This window comes from Pungitius pungitius, chromosome 2 (assembly GCF_949316345.1).
Source record: "Pungitius pungitius chromosome 2, fPunPun2.1, whole genome shotgun sequence".
NCBI lineage: Eukaryota > Metazoa > Chordata > Actinopteri > Perciformes > Gasterosteidae > Pungitius > Pungitius pungitius.
In genome coordinates, this window is record NC_084901.1 from 29,188,101 (window position 1) to 29,204,421 (window position 16,321).

Here is a 16,321-nt window from a genome sequence, read left to right on the forward strand (position 1 = left end):
GGGTAATGATTCATGATGCTTTATGGTGTGTCAGCCCCCTCCCTCACACTCCTACACATCTATCATCTTCTGTTCATTCAGAAATTTCTCTTTCACCCCTCTCTCTATATATAGATATCCGTGCCTTTGTCTTCTGCCACAGGACCTGTTCGAGTTCGCTGTCCGTGGTGCTGAAACACCCAGTGCGATAATGATCAGGTATGACTACAGTTAGGACTTCTTAGACAGGATTCAGACAGGTGTGACCTTTACGCACTTTCGTTTCTATCCGTCTTTCTATCCACTCGGCCATCTATATTGATGTCAGTGCTGCAGTGTTTTAGGCTCACGTGGGTGGGGGGGTTCACTTCCAGTTGCGATATGAGGCTCCACTGTCGGCGGAAGGGAGAATCCTGTCAAACAGCGCGAGTGTCTTGAACGCAGCCCGTTCGCAGTACTACAGTTAAACCAGCTACAGTTACTTTCATTTTTTCACCCTCTCTTCTCGTCTCGCGATAGAGCGGCGGAGTGGTTTGACGGGCGGTCGAGGTTGCAGCAGGCAGAGGGAGACGGTGGAAGGTAAAGCAGGGAGGCAGCATCATGGCGGACAGAGACAGTGGCAGTGACCACGGAGGGCCCACCGCGGGCCCCGGCTCGTTGCCTCCGGGTGCGATGGGCGCCATGTCGCGTCTGCAGCACGACACGGAGGAGCTCGCCTCCAAGCGCGTCGACATCCAGAACAAGCGCTTCTACCTCGACGTGAAGCAGAATGTTAAAGGCCGCTTCCTAAAGATAGCCGAGGTCGGGGCTGGAGGAAACAAGAGCCGCCTCACTCTCTCCATGTCGGTTGCCGTGGAGTTCCGCGATTATCTCGGGGACTTTATCGAACACTACGCCCAGCTGGGCCCGACTAATCCGGACATAGTGCAGGATGAGCCCCGGCGGGCGCTCAAGAGCGAATTCCTGGTGCGAGAGAATCGGAAATATTACATGGATCTGAAAGAGAACCAGAGGGGGCGGTTCCTAAGGATCCGACAGACCGTTAATCGGGGGCCCGGATTGGGAAGCGCGCAAGGCCAGACCATCGCTCTGCCGGCGCAGGGTCTCATCGAGTTCCGCGACGCTTTGGCCAAACTCATCGACGACTACGGCGTGGACGAGGAGCCGGCGGAGCTCCCGGAGGGCACCTCGCTCACGGTCGACAACAAGCGCTTCTTCTTCGACGTGGGCTCCAACAAGTACGGCGTCTTCATGCGCGTCAGCGAGGTGAAGCCCACGTACCGGAACTCCATCACGGTTCCGTGCAAAGTGTGGTCCAAATTCGGCAACACCTTCTGTAAATACGCGGAGGAGATGAGGAAGATCCAGGAGAGGAATAGAGAGAAACGGGCCTCCGAACTGCTACCTGAGGGCCCGCACGGAGCAGAAGATGACGGCGACGATGACTGACGCGGATCTTAATAAGAGAGCAGACATGAAACAACAAAGACTTAACTGAACTCTGAGAGAAAAGGAGACTATTAACTGTATAATAGAAAGATAATTTCCAAGGGAATCACCCCAAACACACAACCTCCACAGACATGGCAGCATGTCTGCCGTCTCCTCGCTCATTTTACTGGATGTCCCCCCCCCCCCCCCTACACTTACCACCATGTAACAGTAAGCCGCTGCTATCAAGGATCGAACTGTAAGATATGAACTGTTTCCTACTTGATTTAAATGACAATGAACAGAGTGTTTATATCTCAAATGACAGATTTGCACACATCAAAGCTATTTCGAAAAATATAATGTTTAATTGTTTTCACCCTGGTGATATGCTAAGATTGAATCAAAAGTAAAAGCAGAGGTATATTATATAAAATGACAGTCTTCTCGTAGAACGAATATTTGACATCAGCACAAAGAGAATATATTATGGAATTTATGAAACCAAAATCGGAGTTTATTTTAAAGGTACGCAGAGTAAATATGACAGCGCTCTAAACATGTATGAATTGCAGCACTACAGGCCTGTAAACACCTGTTAGCATGTGTGTAGGCCTGTGTTTTGGAGAGAAGTTTGGTAGAGAAGGCTTTGGACTTTCATTTGACCTAAAGCCTGCAGGCCAATGAAGGTATTTCTATCATGCCATTATGGAACGGTTTGGAACAAAAATAAAAAGCCTATTTTGCAGGTCTCAAACCAACGGCATAAATCTATATCTGAGCTATTGAATATCAACTTTTGCACCATGCCCATAAAAACTTAATCAAAAAAAAGTGCTAACTTAGATGTACTAATTATGATTTTGTGAATCAGCTGTAAAAAGAAGAAAAAAAACCTCCTTAAGATTCCCACGTTTTCTGTGGGTTAAGTTCTTTTCTTTGTTACCTTGTTGTTTTCTTCCCTCTGGGGGACGGTGGGGGATGCAAAAGGATAAGGTTCACCTGTGGGAGCGCAAGACGCGGAAACTAAAAAAATATTAAAAGCACGCGTCTGCGCGTGGCGAGGCAACTCTTCCTCTCTGACGTCATTACGACCCGTGCCTTATACACTCCACTCGTTTACGTGTTCTCACGTGGATGGTCCGTGACCTCGACCGCTGTACGTTTTTATTTACGAGTGCTGTTATGCCGGCCCAATTCTATACTCACCTGGGCTGGAGCATTGGGTGGCAACACCAAGCGGAAAGGCAGCTGGGAGCTTGTTGGGGGCTGGGGGGGGGGGGGCGGGACCATTATGGTGTGCAGAAACCAAGCTCCAGAGCTAGAGCGAGGCCCCTTCACAAAGATAAGGCTGTGGCTGTACTTACACTTTGATAACTAGGGATGGGGGCGGGGGGTCGGCGGGGAAGTTGTATCGTGCCCTCTGTAGAGTAGAGCGGTCTTCTCCAGAGAACAGGAGAGTGACCCCCCGGGTGTACCGCTGGGCTTCAGCATGCAGATTCATGGGGAGCCAGTAGGGGTGGTTTTTGCACACCATTTGCGCCATGTTTTCAAAAAACAGCAACAACAACTAGAAAAAATATGAAATCAGGAGTGGCTGGGTGAGGCTATCGGTCAGAGCTGAGCTGGATGCTGTTGAAGAGTCAGGCGCGCAGCCAGCCAGGTCGGCCAGCCGGCCGTGCCATGCCGCCGAGTCTGAGTGCAGCTTAGAGGACGTAGAGGCCGATGGGTGCAGAGCCAAGGCAGTATCTATCCCTTTATGGTGCTACAGCCCCTCCATCGCTCCTTCGGGGCCTCGCCACTCAGAACATGTTACTTTTGCATTATTTTTCTCCTGAAAGTTCTTTTTTTCCACATTATGTTGTCCAGAACGAGTCGGGTGTCTGTCTTTCCGGGCAGAGAGGAGGCGACCGACTAGTGCAGGACGTCTCATATTAGTGTGCAATATTGTGTGCGTGCCAATCGCGGCATTGCGTCACCTGTATAGACTATTAATAGACGGGAAAAATGTATAGGCTGTGTGATCGGTAGATATTTGAACGCATGACAAAGAGGTTGATGCATCTGCATTATATTTACAAAATGTGAAGTCTTTCTTCTCTTGCACTTTGGTCAAAGTGAAAAAAAAGTTCAGACTCGTAATGAGATATTTTCCTGTCATGTTCTGTAAACCAGTAGGCTGCCTCGTCGGCCTATTAGTGCACGTAGACTAGTGAGGGTGTTTTTACGTCTTCTTACGAGGGTCACCCCGGAGAAAAAAAACCCCTTTCCCTCCTCGTTCCTCTCCCAACACACACACACACACACACACACACAGACACAGCCTCAGACTGTCCATGTCCTCCGCCCTGCAGGGACCCACACAGGAGTAGAGTGGTATCTTGGGTCCCCGGGTGGCCGACACACACACCTCCGTAGGCTCCCCGTTGAGGCCCCTTGTCGCTATTTGGATGTTTGCAAGGCCTCTAGAGGAACTTGAATGGTTTTAGGACTGCACAAGGCCTCCTGTCAAGAGTAGCCAGGGCACTGTTTGTTAGGAGCCTGAGTGCGTTCTGGGATTGCCTATCACAGGACAGGCGAACCACGATCTCTGCCTTTGCTTGTCTGCGGTTTTCAACTGAGCTAGGCGATAGTCACCGGCCAGCAAATGGGCCCAAAGCACAGAGGAGTTTGTTGTTTTTACAACGAGGATCACAATCCCTCCCTCTTGTTGGTGGACTGATATTAGGTATGCTCTCAAGCTCATGACTCAAAGTGTGAAAGAAAAGGCCTTGGCTCATTGTCCCTGCGGTAATGAGCTAACACTGAGGTGCTAGATCACTAATATCAATATGCTGTGTGGACAGTTCACCTATCAGCTTCAGTGAAAGCAGGATCTGGTGCAGCTGAGCGGGGGGGGGGGGGGGGGGGCATGAAGGAGGAATAGGCTGTGGATTGCAGTGTTAGGGGCCTCAGCTGGACCAACGCTGGCAATGTGGTTAAGGCCCGGGCCTGGCAGACGTGTGTGATAGCCGAGGCTACGCTGACGCAGGATTAGCCGCTCTGATCAGCAGATCTATTCAATCGTTTGCTTCTGAAAAGTTGGTCCGTGTTAGATTTTTCATGACGGCAGAGAATTCCGAGAATTCTTTTGCGCGCAGGACGTTTTGGCCCAGGTTTGTCCCCGAGTGTTGGTGAGAGGCCCGGTGAAGCCTGGCACTGTTGACTGTTGGGGCCTAGCAGCAGCAGCAGCCTACCCAGACCCACCGACCCGGCTTAGGCCTTGTCTTTTTGTTTTGGAGAAGAACAGTGAGTCTCTGTGCCCTGTTAGGGGGATGACTGCTTTTCCTCACAACTGCCCTTTGAATTATAAAAAGCTTATTTCCATTAAACACACATACATGCCGCCCATGTCCATGTGCAAGCAACGGACATCTGAGGTCAATCTGAGCTCTCCCTGAGCTCAACATGAATCTGAATCTGAATTTAGGCCTCCGGGAGGCTTCTGGTTCATGAACATGAAATACAAACCCTTTTTTTCTCTTTTTATTTAACGGCCAAATATAAGAAGAGCCTGAGCCTGCTCATGGAGATCACTTTGTGAGTGCCTCCCTCTGTGAAACACACTTATTTTTTGAGAGATTAAAAAGCATGTTGTTGAGTTACTGGGTGTAATCACCAGGTGATACTGGGTCAGATGTGCTTATACTTCTGCTGGTCGTAGTTCTATTAAGTTACAGATAAAAGAGGCTCTTGTGATTTTGCTGAAGACAAGTGTGATCCAATCCGATTTCTCTGTTTATGAGAAGTCACCCGGTGTCGTGACAGAACCCGGAGTGACCTTGCAGCCATGTTGTGCCCCCCCCCCCCCCGTTACTCAAATGCAAAATGGTAGGCAGATTTATTCATCTTGTTTTCTGTGTACGGCGTCAGCGGTCAAGCCGTGTGCTCACCTCGGTGGCTCTGGCTAAGTTCAGTGAACATTGGCGATGGTACACTGAGGCTGTTGGATAAGAATGATGTTCTAATTTACCATACCGCGGCAGCCATCGTAGCAATCCTTAATCATGATGTAATGCTGCCTTTTGTGACTTTATCAATGCAGTGTTTTGTCAAATTGTATAGAATTGAGCTTATTTTCGGTGCTCTAACGCCATGCTACCAGACCATTCAAGACACGTTTTGACTAATAGAACTCAAAAATAACTCAAAAGTGCAGCCGTAACTACTTGTTGCATGTCCTCAAAGTCCGATTGCTATGATGGCTCCGGCCACTTCTCCCTCCGGCCTTTAAGGGGGAGATTATTCATGTTGTTGACTGCATTCAAAACAGCTGCATGTACACGAGAGACAATGGCAAACGTCCACTATTACCGAGCTAAAACAGACTGGACTTCCGGAAAACCAAATGTGCTCTGTTTCTGGTTTCAGTGTTGTATTCTCTCATTGGTTCCTGGCTGACCACCCAGCCAATCGCAGCCGCTGGTCAAAGCCAAGCAGCGTGTGACTCATCACAAACCCGCGGACAGTGGAGCTCATTCTGCACGTCTTCTTTTTATGCTCACGCACCGATTAGCAGGGTCCATCGTGTTTGCAGACTGTACAGGCTGCTGTTGTTACAGAGACAGGCTTTCAACGTTTTCGCAGACGTTGGGAACTCGATCGTGGATTTTAAAGGGTGGGGTCAATGCACAATGAACATATCCCATGTCACCGTTTGGTCTAAGTCCCTTTACCATCCCCATATGAGATAATATGTATGTATCTTTCAAAAATATTTTATCTGTGGTGTGTGTGTGTGTGTGTGTGTGTATATATATGTATATATATACATATATATGCATATATATATGGTTTGTTATATATGATGCTCCTCCTTTCAGAAAAATATAACATGTATACAGGAAAAACATATTGCTGTTTATTTCCTTTGTATTTTATACTTACAGAAAGCATTGAATAAAAATGGATAAATACTTGCACTTTAGATATATTAAGAAAAATAAAAATTCTGCATATTATTTTTGATAGGGATCTCACATTCAAAGAGTATAAATTAAAGGCTTTGTGACTATTGCTGGACAGAGATGTATTGAGTTCTACTTATTGATTATATTTTGTCTGTGTGTCAGAAGGTTTACTAAAGTAAGTTGCATGATAAAGTAGTGCTACACCGATAGTGTTCTTTTTTTAGTTGGTAAAAATTGTCTGAAAACTGTGATAACAACCCTCTTGTGTCATGATTATGCTCTCCTAATCCCTCCTAGAATATTTCTTACTGAAATATGGCCTTTCCTGACTACATGACGATGGTGCTTACTTTGGCTTTGACATCAAGCTCATCCTATACATCTCAGAACATAACTCACGTCCTTACACTTCATTACTTTCTTTTATGTACTATCACTACCTTATTAAATTTCTGTTGATGGCAAAAAAAAAGAAGTGTGCTGTTTTGTACATTGCTGTTTGTTTTAATGTTGGGGGAGCCTTGTTGTCTGAAAAATGACTAATCGCGCAATAAAAGGTCATTCCACATGTCTCTGTCTCTGCACAATTGTCTCAACTCTACAGAAAACAGTTCATTATAAACTTTTGAAATTTCCATCATCCGTTGAGCAAATATTGTCAAATTTTAATTATTCCTATCCGCATGCTAATAATCACTATTTCACTATTTAGATACATATAGTATACATCACATGCATGGGATTCTAATTACTGAAATCATTGAAATCTTTTGAGGAGTTGTATGCAGTTCAGCCGTCCTTGGAAAGCTTTTCTATGAACACAACTACACAAACACAATGAAGGAGCAGTGGATGGGTTCAGAGATTTTGAACGGCGCTCCAGACGTCTGCTTTCGACTTCCACGTGGATATTTGAGGTAAGAGCAGCAGATTGTTGCCACAGCGGGGAAGAGGGCCTGCTGCTGACAGGATTAACCAAACTCCCTTCATATTTCACTCTATTGTGTGGCATGTAATACATTTTTGTTTCACTCTAAATTAAGTCTTCACGAATGACATATTTCTCAGCCAGCTGAGGATTTTATTTTAGGCTGAAGGACGTCCCCAAAAGCAATACAAACAGAGTCAGTTTCAGTCAGTGGCCCAGTTTATCTGGGCTAACTTGGCCCCACTTGACCCAGGTTTAGCCTAGATGTGGATGTGCAGTGTGACTCACAGCTACTAGCCCTAAGCTACATGGGCTACATGGGCCACATGGGCTACATAGCCATCATTACACAAGACTAAGCTACATGGGCTACATGGGCTACATAGCCATCATTACACAAGACTAAGCTACATGGGCTACATGGGCTACATAGCCATCATTACACAAGACTAAGCTACATGGGCTACATGGGCTACATAGCCATCATTACACAAGACTACGCTACATGGGCTACATGGGCTACATAGCCATCATTACACAAGACTACGCTACATGGGCTACATGGGCTACATAGCCATCATTACACAAGACTAAGCTACATGGGCTACATGGGCTACATAGCCATCATTACACAAGACTGCATGATGTTTATCTTCTCGAATGACTCTATTTAAGTCCCGCTTCACGCTGGCAGTTTTAAGGATAATGAGGGGATAACTGAGCAAACTCGAGGCCTGTAGCCGCGCCATCGGTGCTTGGCTGAAGTTGGGGCCACTTGGAGAGTTAGTGGCAACCGGCAATGTGAGGAATGGTGAAAAATGGAACAAAGCATTCATATAGTCACCATAACATAATTGGATAATTTATACATTAAACACTAATTGATAATCAGAAAAGCTTCAAGCAGTGACTTGTCCGACACATAACCAGAGGATATCATAGTGGTCTCTTTCATTTGAATGGGCCAGTCCTTCTCTGCTGAGGTGTCTGGGCTTTTTGCAGTGATCTGGTTCACATCTAACTGATGCAATTACAGTCTCAGGGTAGCTGGATAACGGTATATTAGATTTGAGTACAGTTTGGCCGTATTTATTGGCTCAGAGTTTGTGTTCTGTTTTAACCTTTTAAAGTTAAAGGTGCCTTAAACTTTTAAAGACAGCGCCGGCCACACAAACATGTTGATGAGTCCACATCATCAACAGTATTTATTTAACACACAATAATGTTGGTGAACTAGCTTACAATGTTTTGGTATCCAAGGGAAAGTATGGAAGGTATGTCATAGTGGGAGAATCATGGTGTTACTGATTGATCAATTAGCATCACGTTTCATGGTAACTATCTTACACTAATAAGCTTACACTCATTCAGTGACAATGGCTAAACATTATAGAGGCCTTTTATTAGCAGCATCACATGGTAACACCTGTGGTTTTCTTAAGGATGAAGTTAACTTTATATAGAGTTTCTTCTTTATGTTGTTCAGTGATATAAAATGACGGCAATGACGCCTTGGGGTTCAAGTAAGGAACCAGCTAGCCCAGCATTGAACAGGTGTACTATGCAGCAGAGCTGAGATAGAGAAAGAAAGATATATATCTTAGTTATTTTAGCTGGTCTGCCAGAAAATAAGTATTATTGCCTGAGAGCCTCCCCTGCTGCCCCTCCTTCCTCTTCAGGTGTGGGACCTTAAAGCCCACTCCGGACACTACCTTCCCGTGCTTCACCAGTTCTCCAAGCACCACCACCTCGCGCGCCTTCTCCACGCTGTCCACGAAGATGACCACCGCGTGCAGCGGACTTCGCGCTACCGTGACCCACCAACCGACCCCCCCCCCCCACGGAAGAAACAAAACACACAAGACACCACACGTTCACACGTCCGAAAATAAACGAAATAACAGATAGAAAACACCTAAAAACAATTCACCTCGCGCTCCGTTCACTCAGAGAGACGCTGGTGGAAGAAACGATCGGAAAATGAAAATCTGCAACCGAAAAAAATAAATAAAAATGAAGAAAAAAGTATTTTATTAAAAAAATGAAAGGACTGAGTCAAAACTATATTCAACCCCAAAATACATTTTGTCCACTTATTTTTATTTTTAATACATGTATTGTATATCGTATTTTTAAATGTGCGAGACACTTAAACTTCCACGTTGACATTTGTTTTTTAATTGATCAAAACCTTTGGCCTGTATTGGCTTCCATAGGTTTTATTCTACAACAGTTTTTAAAAATCACCGACTGTCAAAACGCTTCTTTTACTTGAAGTTAATGCTTTATGGCGTAAATCATGGCAATAATGATTTATTAGAATAATTAAGTAGAATAATTCTTCAAGGATGACCGATACCAGAGGCCATTCCCTACTTAGGGTGAACACATGTGTCTCAGGTTAATAGGTTTTGAATTTGAGTACTGTGCCACCTTTCAAATGTAACTCTGCACTGCAGGCTAAACACACCAGGGAGTGCATTAACAAATGTTGTGTAGTGCTGAACAAAATGTGCTGGCGTTATTGTATAATGTATATAATTAAAATACACATCATGTCAAGTTTTCTAACCAGCTTTTTGTTAGTCACAGGAAACAATAAAAAATAAATCACACGCACAAACATCTGTATAAAAGCTTACTTTATGAAGCACAGACTAAATATTCAGTAGATATGTTCTTTACATAGTATAAGCATCCTGTCAAAAAACAGTTCCGATATACAAACAAAACAAACAAAAAGACAGATCCAATGCTGACATCAAGGTGCCAAAGCTGTCATTTTTTAAATAAAACATAACAATCAACTATTTACTTTTTTGTTGCCACGATCCTATTGAACAGCACAGGCCTACCCTAAAACATTGGGAACCAATGGTTAGCACAACAGCCAAAGTGACTATAAGTCTATCTGTAAGAAAGCAGTTCTTCGTCATGACAACACAGCGTTATAAAACAGTACTTCCTCTCTGAAAACACAGCTCCACTTTTGGCATTTTGGTCTGTACAGGGATGCAGGAGTCCAGCTGTGGTTCCAGGTCTCCAGCCAAGTCCCCAAACGGGATCTGAGAACCCGTTTGCCACTATTTATTTGATACAACAGAGGCGTGTCCAGAGCCAAAGATGCTGTCCATGTCCACAGCTCTGGTTCTGTTGGCGTGCGGGGTCGCTAAGCTCACTGATCTACAGTTGTGTCATATAAGCAAATTACCAAGAAAGAGATATGGTGTGTGTGTGTGTGTGTGTGTGGGTTTAGGATCAATTAAGGTGCTCACAAAACGGTACCGCCACTCCACCCACGCTTCCAAACGTTTCGCAGGTCCTCCCTCCCACGTGTGCTCCTGGATGAGTGGGTTGCCTGTTTTTTTTGCTGGCAGAGAAAACCAAATCAGTCTCTCCTTCTTAAGTCCTGCGGCTACACTCTCCAATCAGCTCGACTCTGTCTGACAAAGGCCTTCTTTCCCCAAATGAAAGCAAACGTCCACGACGGGCCCAAGCATGCACTATGTCAAAGTCCACTTGTTCTAAACCCTGAACTGACGGAGATTTTCTGTGTTAAAAGGAAAAGGTTCTTTGTTTTGTCTTAACACACATGAAGATGCTTTGAAGTGCCCCGCCCCTTATTATGTTGTCTCACTCAGCACAATGCCTCTGATTGGTTCTCAGACTTCATGGAAAAACCATGACCTCTCATGACCTTCCTGTTGCCCAAAGCGTCGACAACTCAACTGCAGCAACTGAAAAACAGCAAGCATTAAATGCGTACGTCTCCCACCCCCGCTTCCCTGCTCTGACCTTGACCTGCGCCTTCGGACGCCTCACACCCAATCACATCTCATGAACACGTCCACTGTGTCATTCAGTCACAAACCGTCTTCCTCCTCTGTTCGGTTCGGACTCGCTAGAAGGACGGACGGGGCGGCCGGACGCCTGTCAGTATTTAGGGTAGCGGCGGATTAAAAATCACAGACACGGACTTGTGATCTCTCTGACTGACTCTGTAATTCCCTCAACAGCTAGAGTCAAGGTGCCCCTGAGTAAGGCACTCAACCTCCAGTTCCTCTGGCGGAGCAGCTCGGTGCGCAGTTAAAAAACGCCGTCGCCGGCCAGCTCCTCCGCGCTGACAAATGTACGCCGCCGCACCGACTCTCAGACAGAAAAAAAAAAAGAGCCAGAGTGCTCAGTGGAAATAAAAGTGTGGAGGATTAAATAAATAAATAAATAATCTATACATGGCGGGGATCCATCGATCCCTCTGAGAAGTTCTTTTCAGGTGGTTTTTCGTAAACCCTGGGACAGACATGTTGTATTGTCACACACCACAACGTAGGTCCATACACACGCCTGTGGAGTGGCTGTGTGTAACGCAAACATGTGATGAGGGAGAAAAAGACAAAGGCCCGAATGCTACGGTAGTACCATCTCCTTCTGCAGGACGAGGACGGGACAGAGAAGACAGAGCCATGACCCCTCCCCCCTCTTGGTTCTCCGTCTGGCCCGCTAAACAAATACATTATGAATCACTCAAAGCTCTGCTCGTAACTAAGAACTCATTTAATCTAAAGACAACTACATCGCTTTGTCTCATTTTAACATAATACTGATGATGTTATAAATAGCGATCACAGTTGGGATCGTTCTTAATGTGCAATGGTGAAAGTTCAAAGGACCGGGATTAGGCAGGGTCACTTGTTGGGTATCAAGCACGGGCTCTTGGTCCTCTTCACCTATTGCTCAAAGACAGGAAGGTGCATTCTGGGAAGGAGAGAGACATTTCCCCTGTTTCTTGCTGTAAGTACAACAGGAGGAACGCAGGGGCCCAAAACACAAAATACTTTAACAGAAAAAGCTAGTTTGGCTTGGAGGGAAGTTGGTGCCCTCAGCTCCTCGGTGCCGGGGCGGTGCATCCGGCGGCCCTCCCGTTCAGCCCCCCCGGAGCCTGACTGATGGACGGCGAGGACTGCGTCTTGCGGATGCGGCACTCGCGGCCGGCCAGGCCCCCCTCCATGATGAGGCCCCCCATCACGCTGGCCTCGATCTTCTCGAGGTCATCGGTTTCCGCGCGGACTTTGGCCTGCAGGAGGCTGATGTACGTCTCATAGCGAGCCTTCTGCTCAGAGAGAGGGGGAGGAAAGGGAGATTAAAAGATGATGAAACAAGAGAGTAATTGCCCTTAAGCTCACCTCACTCGACCAGCTTTATTCATGCTAGCATGATAATATATTCTGTATTTGACAGAGGTTCAGTATTATTGAGCTTGGTTGAGGTTTTTAAAGGGTCGGTTTCGGGGTCGCATGGGGTACTCATCCACTGTCAGTGTTTTGCCTTCAGTAGATCTTGGTGAGACAGACAGGAACACCATCAGAGGAGCAAAGCAGTGTGCTGCGTTCAGGGGTAGCAGCGAAATTAGATTTAGAGTATTTTCACTGCTTTACGTTGCCATCAGAAAGCAATTTTCTGAGGGGAACTGAAATGAGAGCGAAACGCATCCATCCTCCATTCAAAGACATCAGACCAAAACAGGATGAATTTTACTCTCAGTTCAGTTTTCTGATGGAAAATATTCTAAATATAGTTTCACACTGCATCTACGCTGACTACCCTGTTACCTCATACAAACCCACGCCCCAATAGCCAAACCATCCCTTCAACATAAGTACAGACAGTTGAAAATATAAGCCCAGACTCCTTCAATTTTTGGAGTTCTGCTTACTGTCTTCTGGGCTGTTATTACAAAAAAATGCAAAATTATAACCAAGGTACGTTAAATATTAGATTAATATATATATATATATATATATATACAGTATATATGTATAAAAAAGCCACTGGCCATCTGTCCTGCGTAACTTGAAAACCCCCACGAAATAGACAAAATAAACAAAGAGATAAGCCGAAGCCGTCCTAAGTCTGTACCTCGTACGTGAGGTAGTGCTCTTTCAGCCGGTACTCCTCCCACTCGCGGCTTTTGGGGTCGGCTGAGGGCGAGCTTTTCCGGTGCTCCTCTAGCTCAAGGCTCATCTGCTTCAGCTTGTTCTCGTGACTCAGCAGCTGCTCCTCCTGCACCAATCACAGCCCAGACAAAAACCAGAAGACCCCCAACACAGCCAATCAGATGCAGGCGGACACAAATAGAATATGTTAAAATGCCCGACACTGTGTAGAGACTTTCAATGCAGGAAGGACTGTGCTTGCAGGCCTGATAAACCGTTATTCTGCTTGATGCAGAAAATCAAGCATAACCACATATTTACTGTGGTATTTGTCAATAATGTTTCATGTGTCAGGTGGAATAAAATAAGCCTATGGAGAGTGAGGACTGCTCTTCTTCTTAATGCGTGCCGTTCTCTGCCCGAGCGTGTGTACCTGTTTCAGTCTGGTGGATGAAGACGGCAGGATGGGTCGGCAGAATTTCTTCATGGAGCCGATGGCGGCGGGGAAGGCCGGAGCGGAGAACAGCGCCGCCACCAGGTTTATCCGGAAGATCCAAGACATCATCTCCTCCTCACTACTGGAGTGTGAGAGGGAGAGGAGGAGAGAGTAAGAGGTTGCGGAAAGGCTGAGAGAGCAGGTGAGCGCAGAGAGTGAGAACCGCTCGATTGATGTCTCTGAGCTCACCGCATCTACACAGCAGGCCGCGCAGAATGACATGAAATGAGACAAATACACACAGACAGCTTCAAACAGTTCATCATCGTCGTCATCATCATCAGCACCATCCTTCCGTTTTCCTGCAGCAGCTAATGTGTTTAGGAGATGGTCCAAACATAAAGGGCGTGAAATGGAAAATGCCATTGCATTCCTGTTTTGTTTTGTGTCGTGTAAAGAAGTCGACTCACGAGGCGTGCAGCAGAAAGACTCTCCAGTCGGAGGTTTTCAGCTTCAGCACGTTGGCTCTCTTGCTGTAGTCGGTGGCCCGAGTGGCTAAAGCGTGGTTGATCCGCACCGCGTTCTTCAGGTCCACCTCTGAAATGTCAGCGTCGGGCTTGTACTCATCCTGGGTGAGTAACGGGAAGGAAGAAATGCCAGCAAAACAAAAATTGTCGGGCTTATTTTTTTGACCACGTAAATGTTATCAATTTTCAGTCATTCTTTAGCCTGAATTTATAAAATCAACTTCCTCCTGAGGTATAGTGTTTGAGGTTGAAGCTGAACATTTCATAAGCTTATTTGTATTTAGTACATAGTCCTACCAGCAGGGGGAGACAAACACACAGTAGAGCAGCCATGCCTCATTTCCTCTCTTAATGCTCTATCCATCTTACTCCATCTCCGTTACACACACAAACACAAGCACACACACACACACACACAGAGCCGAGCAGCAAGCAGCATCCGCCACAGCAAAGACAGCAGTGGTGAATGTGTGTTTCTATGGTAACTGGGCAGAGGACGAGATGCGGTACCTTCTGGAGATACAAGATCATCCCCTTCAGTACCGCATAGAACTTCTTCCAACCGCGCCGACCCCTCGGGGCTTGAAGAGGCAAAAGGGAAGAAATTAAAAAACTTTTCTGCCATGTTGTTTGACGGAAATGTGTTAGGATGTCTTCCATTGAGGTCAAGTGTGTGCGTATGTGTGTACGTGTGTGTGTGTGTGTGTTTGGACAATCCCTCACTGCGTTTGCCGTCCATGTCAGCGTGGCTCTTGCGGGTCAGCACTCCATGTTTGTAGGTGACGGCGTTCAAGAGAACGGGAATGGCGATGAAGGGGTTACTGCCGTCCGTTACCCTGGCAACGCGCTTACTCCCGCCCTCGCACTGCTCCTCCACCAGCTCTGACAGACTCTTCCTCAGCTCTTCCTCCTCACTGCACACACAAATGCCCATTCAGATAAACCCGAGCAGCACACAGTCAAGTGTGCTTACTTCTACAAAACTTGCATACCCCAAATACTTTTCCTTTTGATGAACACAAAATGTGTACTCACACTGCCCACTCCAACTTCTCATTCTTGATGGAGTTATACAAGACCTGTGTAGACGAAGCAATAAAGCAGAAAAAAAAACATTTTCTTCAACTTACAGGTTCAGAAATGTGAAAACATGCTTCAGCTCTGTGGCAAACATAGAGATGAAGGTGCCGGGTGTTGTGTGTGTACTTTCAAGCCACCTGTACCTTTAATAACTCTTTAGGGTAGTCTTTGCCGTTGTTAAGTCCATCCAGATTACTGATGAACTGTTGGCAAGACATCTTCTTCCCGATGTTCTGAGGAGAGGTAAACAAACAGACACAAGGGTCATGTCATTTCCATTTTTGTGGAGGTTCGATTTGTCAACCTGCAGCTCGGCCCGGAGTGTTATTTGTGTAACCAAACACAGGGTGGCAGTGTTATGCTGCGGGTTCTTCTAGTGACGAGAAGGTTCCACCTCTACCACAGCTTATGGAGCATTACCGTGCATTTCCTCATGATTTAATCTCTAATCACAAAGCATCACTAGAGAATGAAAGACGGGGAGGTGTTTGTGCATCACTAACCCTTCCTGCCTGGATGAAGCCTGTAACTAAAGCTGCACTCACTCACTGCTGTTACAAAACAATCCTCGGCTTATTATTCACATTTTCCTTTGAGGAGGCCACGTGGCGGACAAGACAACCAGGCTCCCTTTTCCTAGGAAATGTTCAAAAAAAATACCCAGAACACTCTGTGATAATAGATGTAACGTGCGTCACAGAATGTTTCCTACGCTCCATTTATTCACAAATTTCCAGCTAATATGTGACAAGGTGTAGAGCCACAACCCAACCGATTGCTGCTCAGTTCACTAACAACTTATATTTTTATGCAAATACAATACATGCAATCTTATGTTCTAAAATGCACTCAGCTGTATTTACCATATTGTGATTTTTGATGGTGCAGATCGATGGCATTTCTCATTGCATTCATGATGTCTAAAGACAGCTAGTGACCATTTTGCTTTGGTTTAACCACATGTGATGTCTGAGCAACTCCAATTTAAAATGAACACACCACTATTTGTGCGTCTTTTATTATGAGCCCAATATTGAAATCATAATTTGAGTCCGGTT

The 16,321-nt window shown here is 45.8% G+C and overlaps 2 protein-coding genes across 3 annotated transcripts in view; one reads left to right on the top strand and one right to left on the bottom strand.

Moving 5' to 3' along the window:
• Positions 1-77: 77 nt before the first annotated feature.
• On the top strand, positions 78-6,927 carry purab (purine-rich element binding protein Ab). The gene has a single exon (XM_037462688.2). It carries the CDS (start codon positions 580-582, stop codon positions 1,426-1,428), a length of 849 nt encoding a protein of 282 aa, XP_037318585.1. The 5' UTR covers positions 78-579; the 3' UTR covers positions 1,429-6,927.
• A 2,987-nt stretch (positions 6,928-9,914) lies between these two features.
• Positions 9,915-16,321, bottom strand: part of psd2 (pleckstrin and Sec7 domain containing 2) — a 29,615-nt gene continuing 23,208 nt past the window's right edge. Inside the window, exons 8-15 of one of the 2 annotated variants that reach the window (XM_037460491.2) lie at positions 15,407-15,496; positions 15,219-15,262; positions 14,907-15,097; positions 14,694-14,764; positions 14,127-14,284; positions 13,654-13,798; positions 13,204-13,347; positions 9,915-12,397 (exon numbers count right to left, since the gene is read on the bottom strand). In XM_037460491.2, the coding sequence (XP_037316388.2) occupies positions 12,167-12,397; positions 13,204-13,347; positions 13,654-13,798; positions 14,127-14,284; positions 14,694-14,764; positions 14,907-15,097; positions 15,219-15,262; positions 15,407-15,496 (1,074 nt within the window). In that variant the 3' untranslated portion in view covers positions 9,915-12,166. Of the gene's footprint in view, positions 12,398-13,203; positions 13,348-13,653; positions 13,799-13,877; positions 14,285-14,693; positions 14,765-14,906; positions 15,098-15,218; positions 15,263-15,406; positions 15,498-16,321 lie in introns of those variants that run through there. The other variant, XM_062560744.1, reaches the window with a different exon arrangement.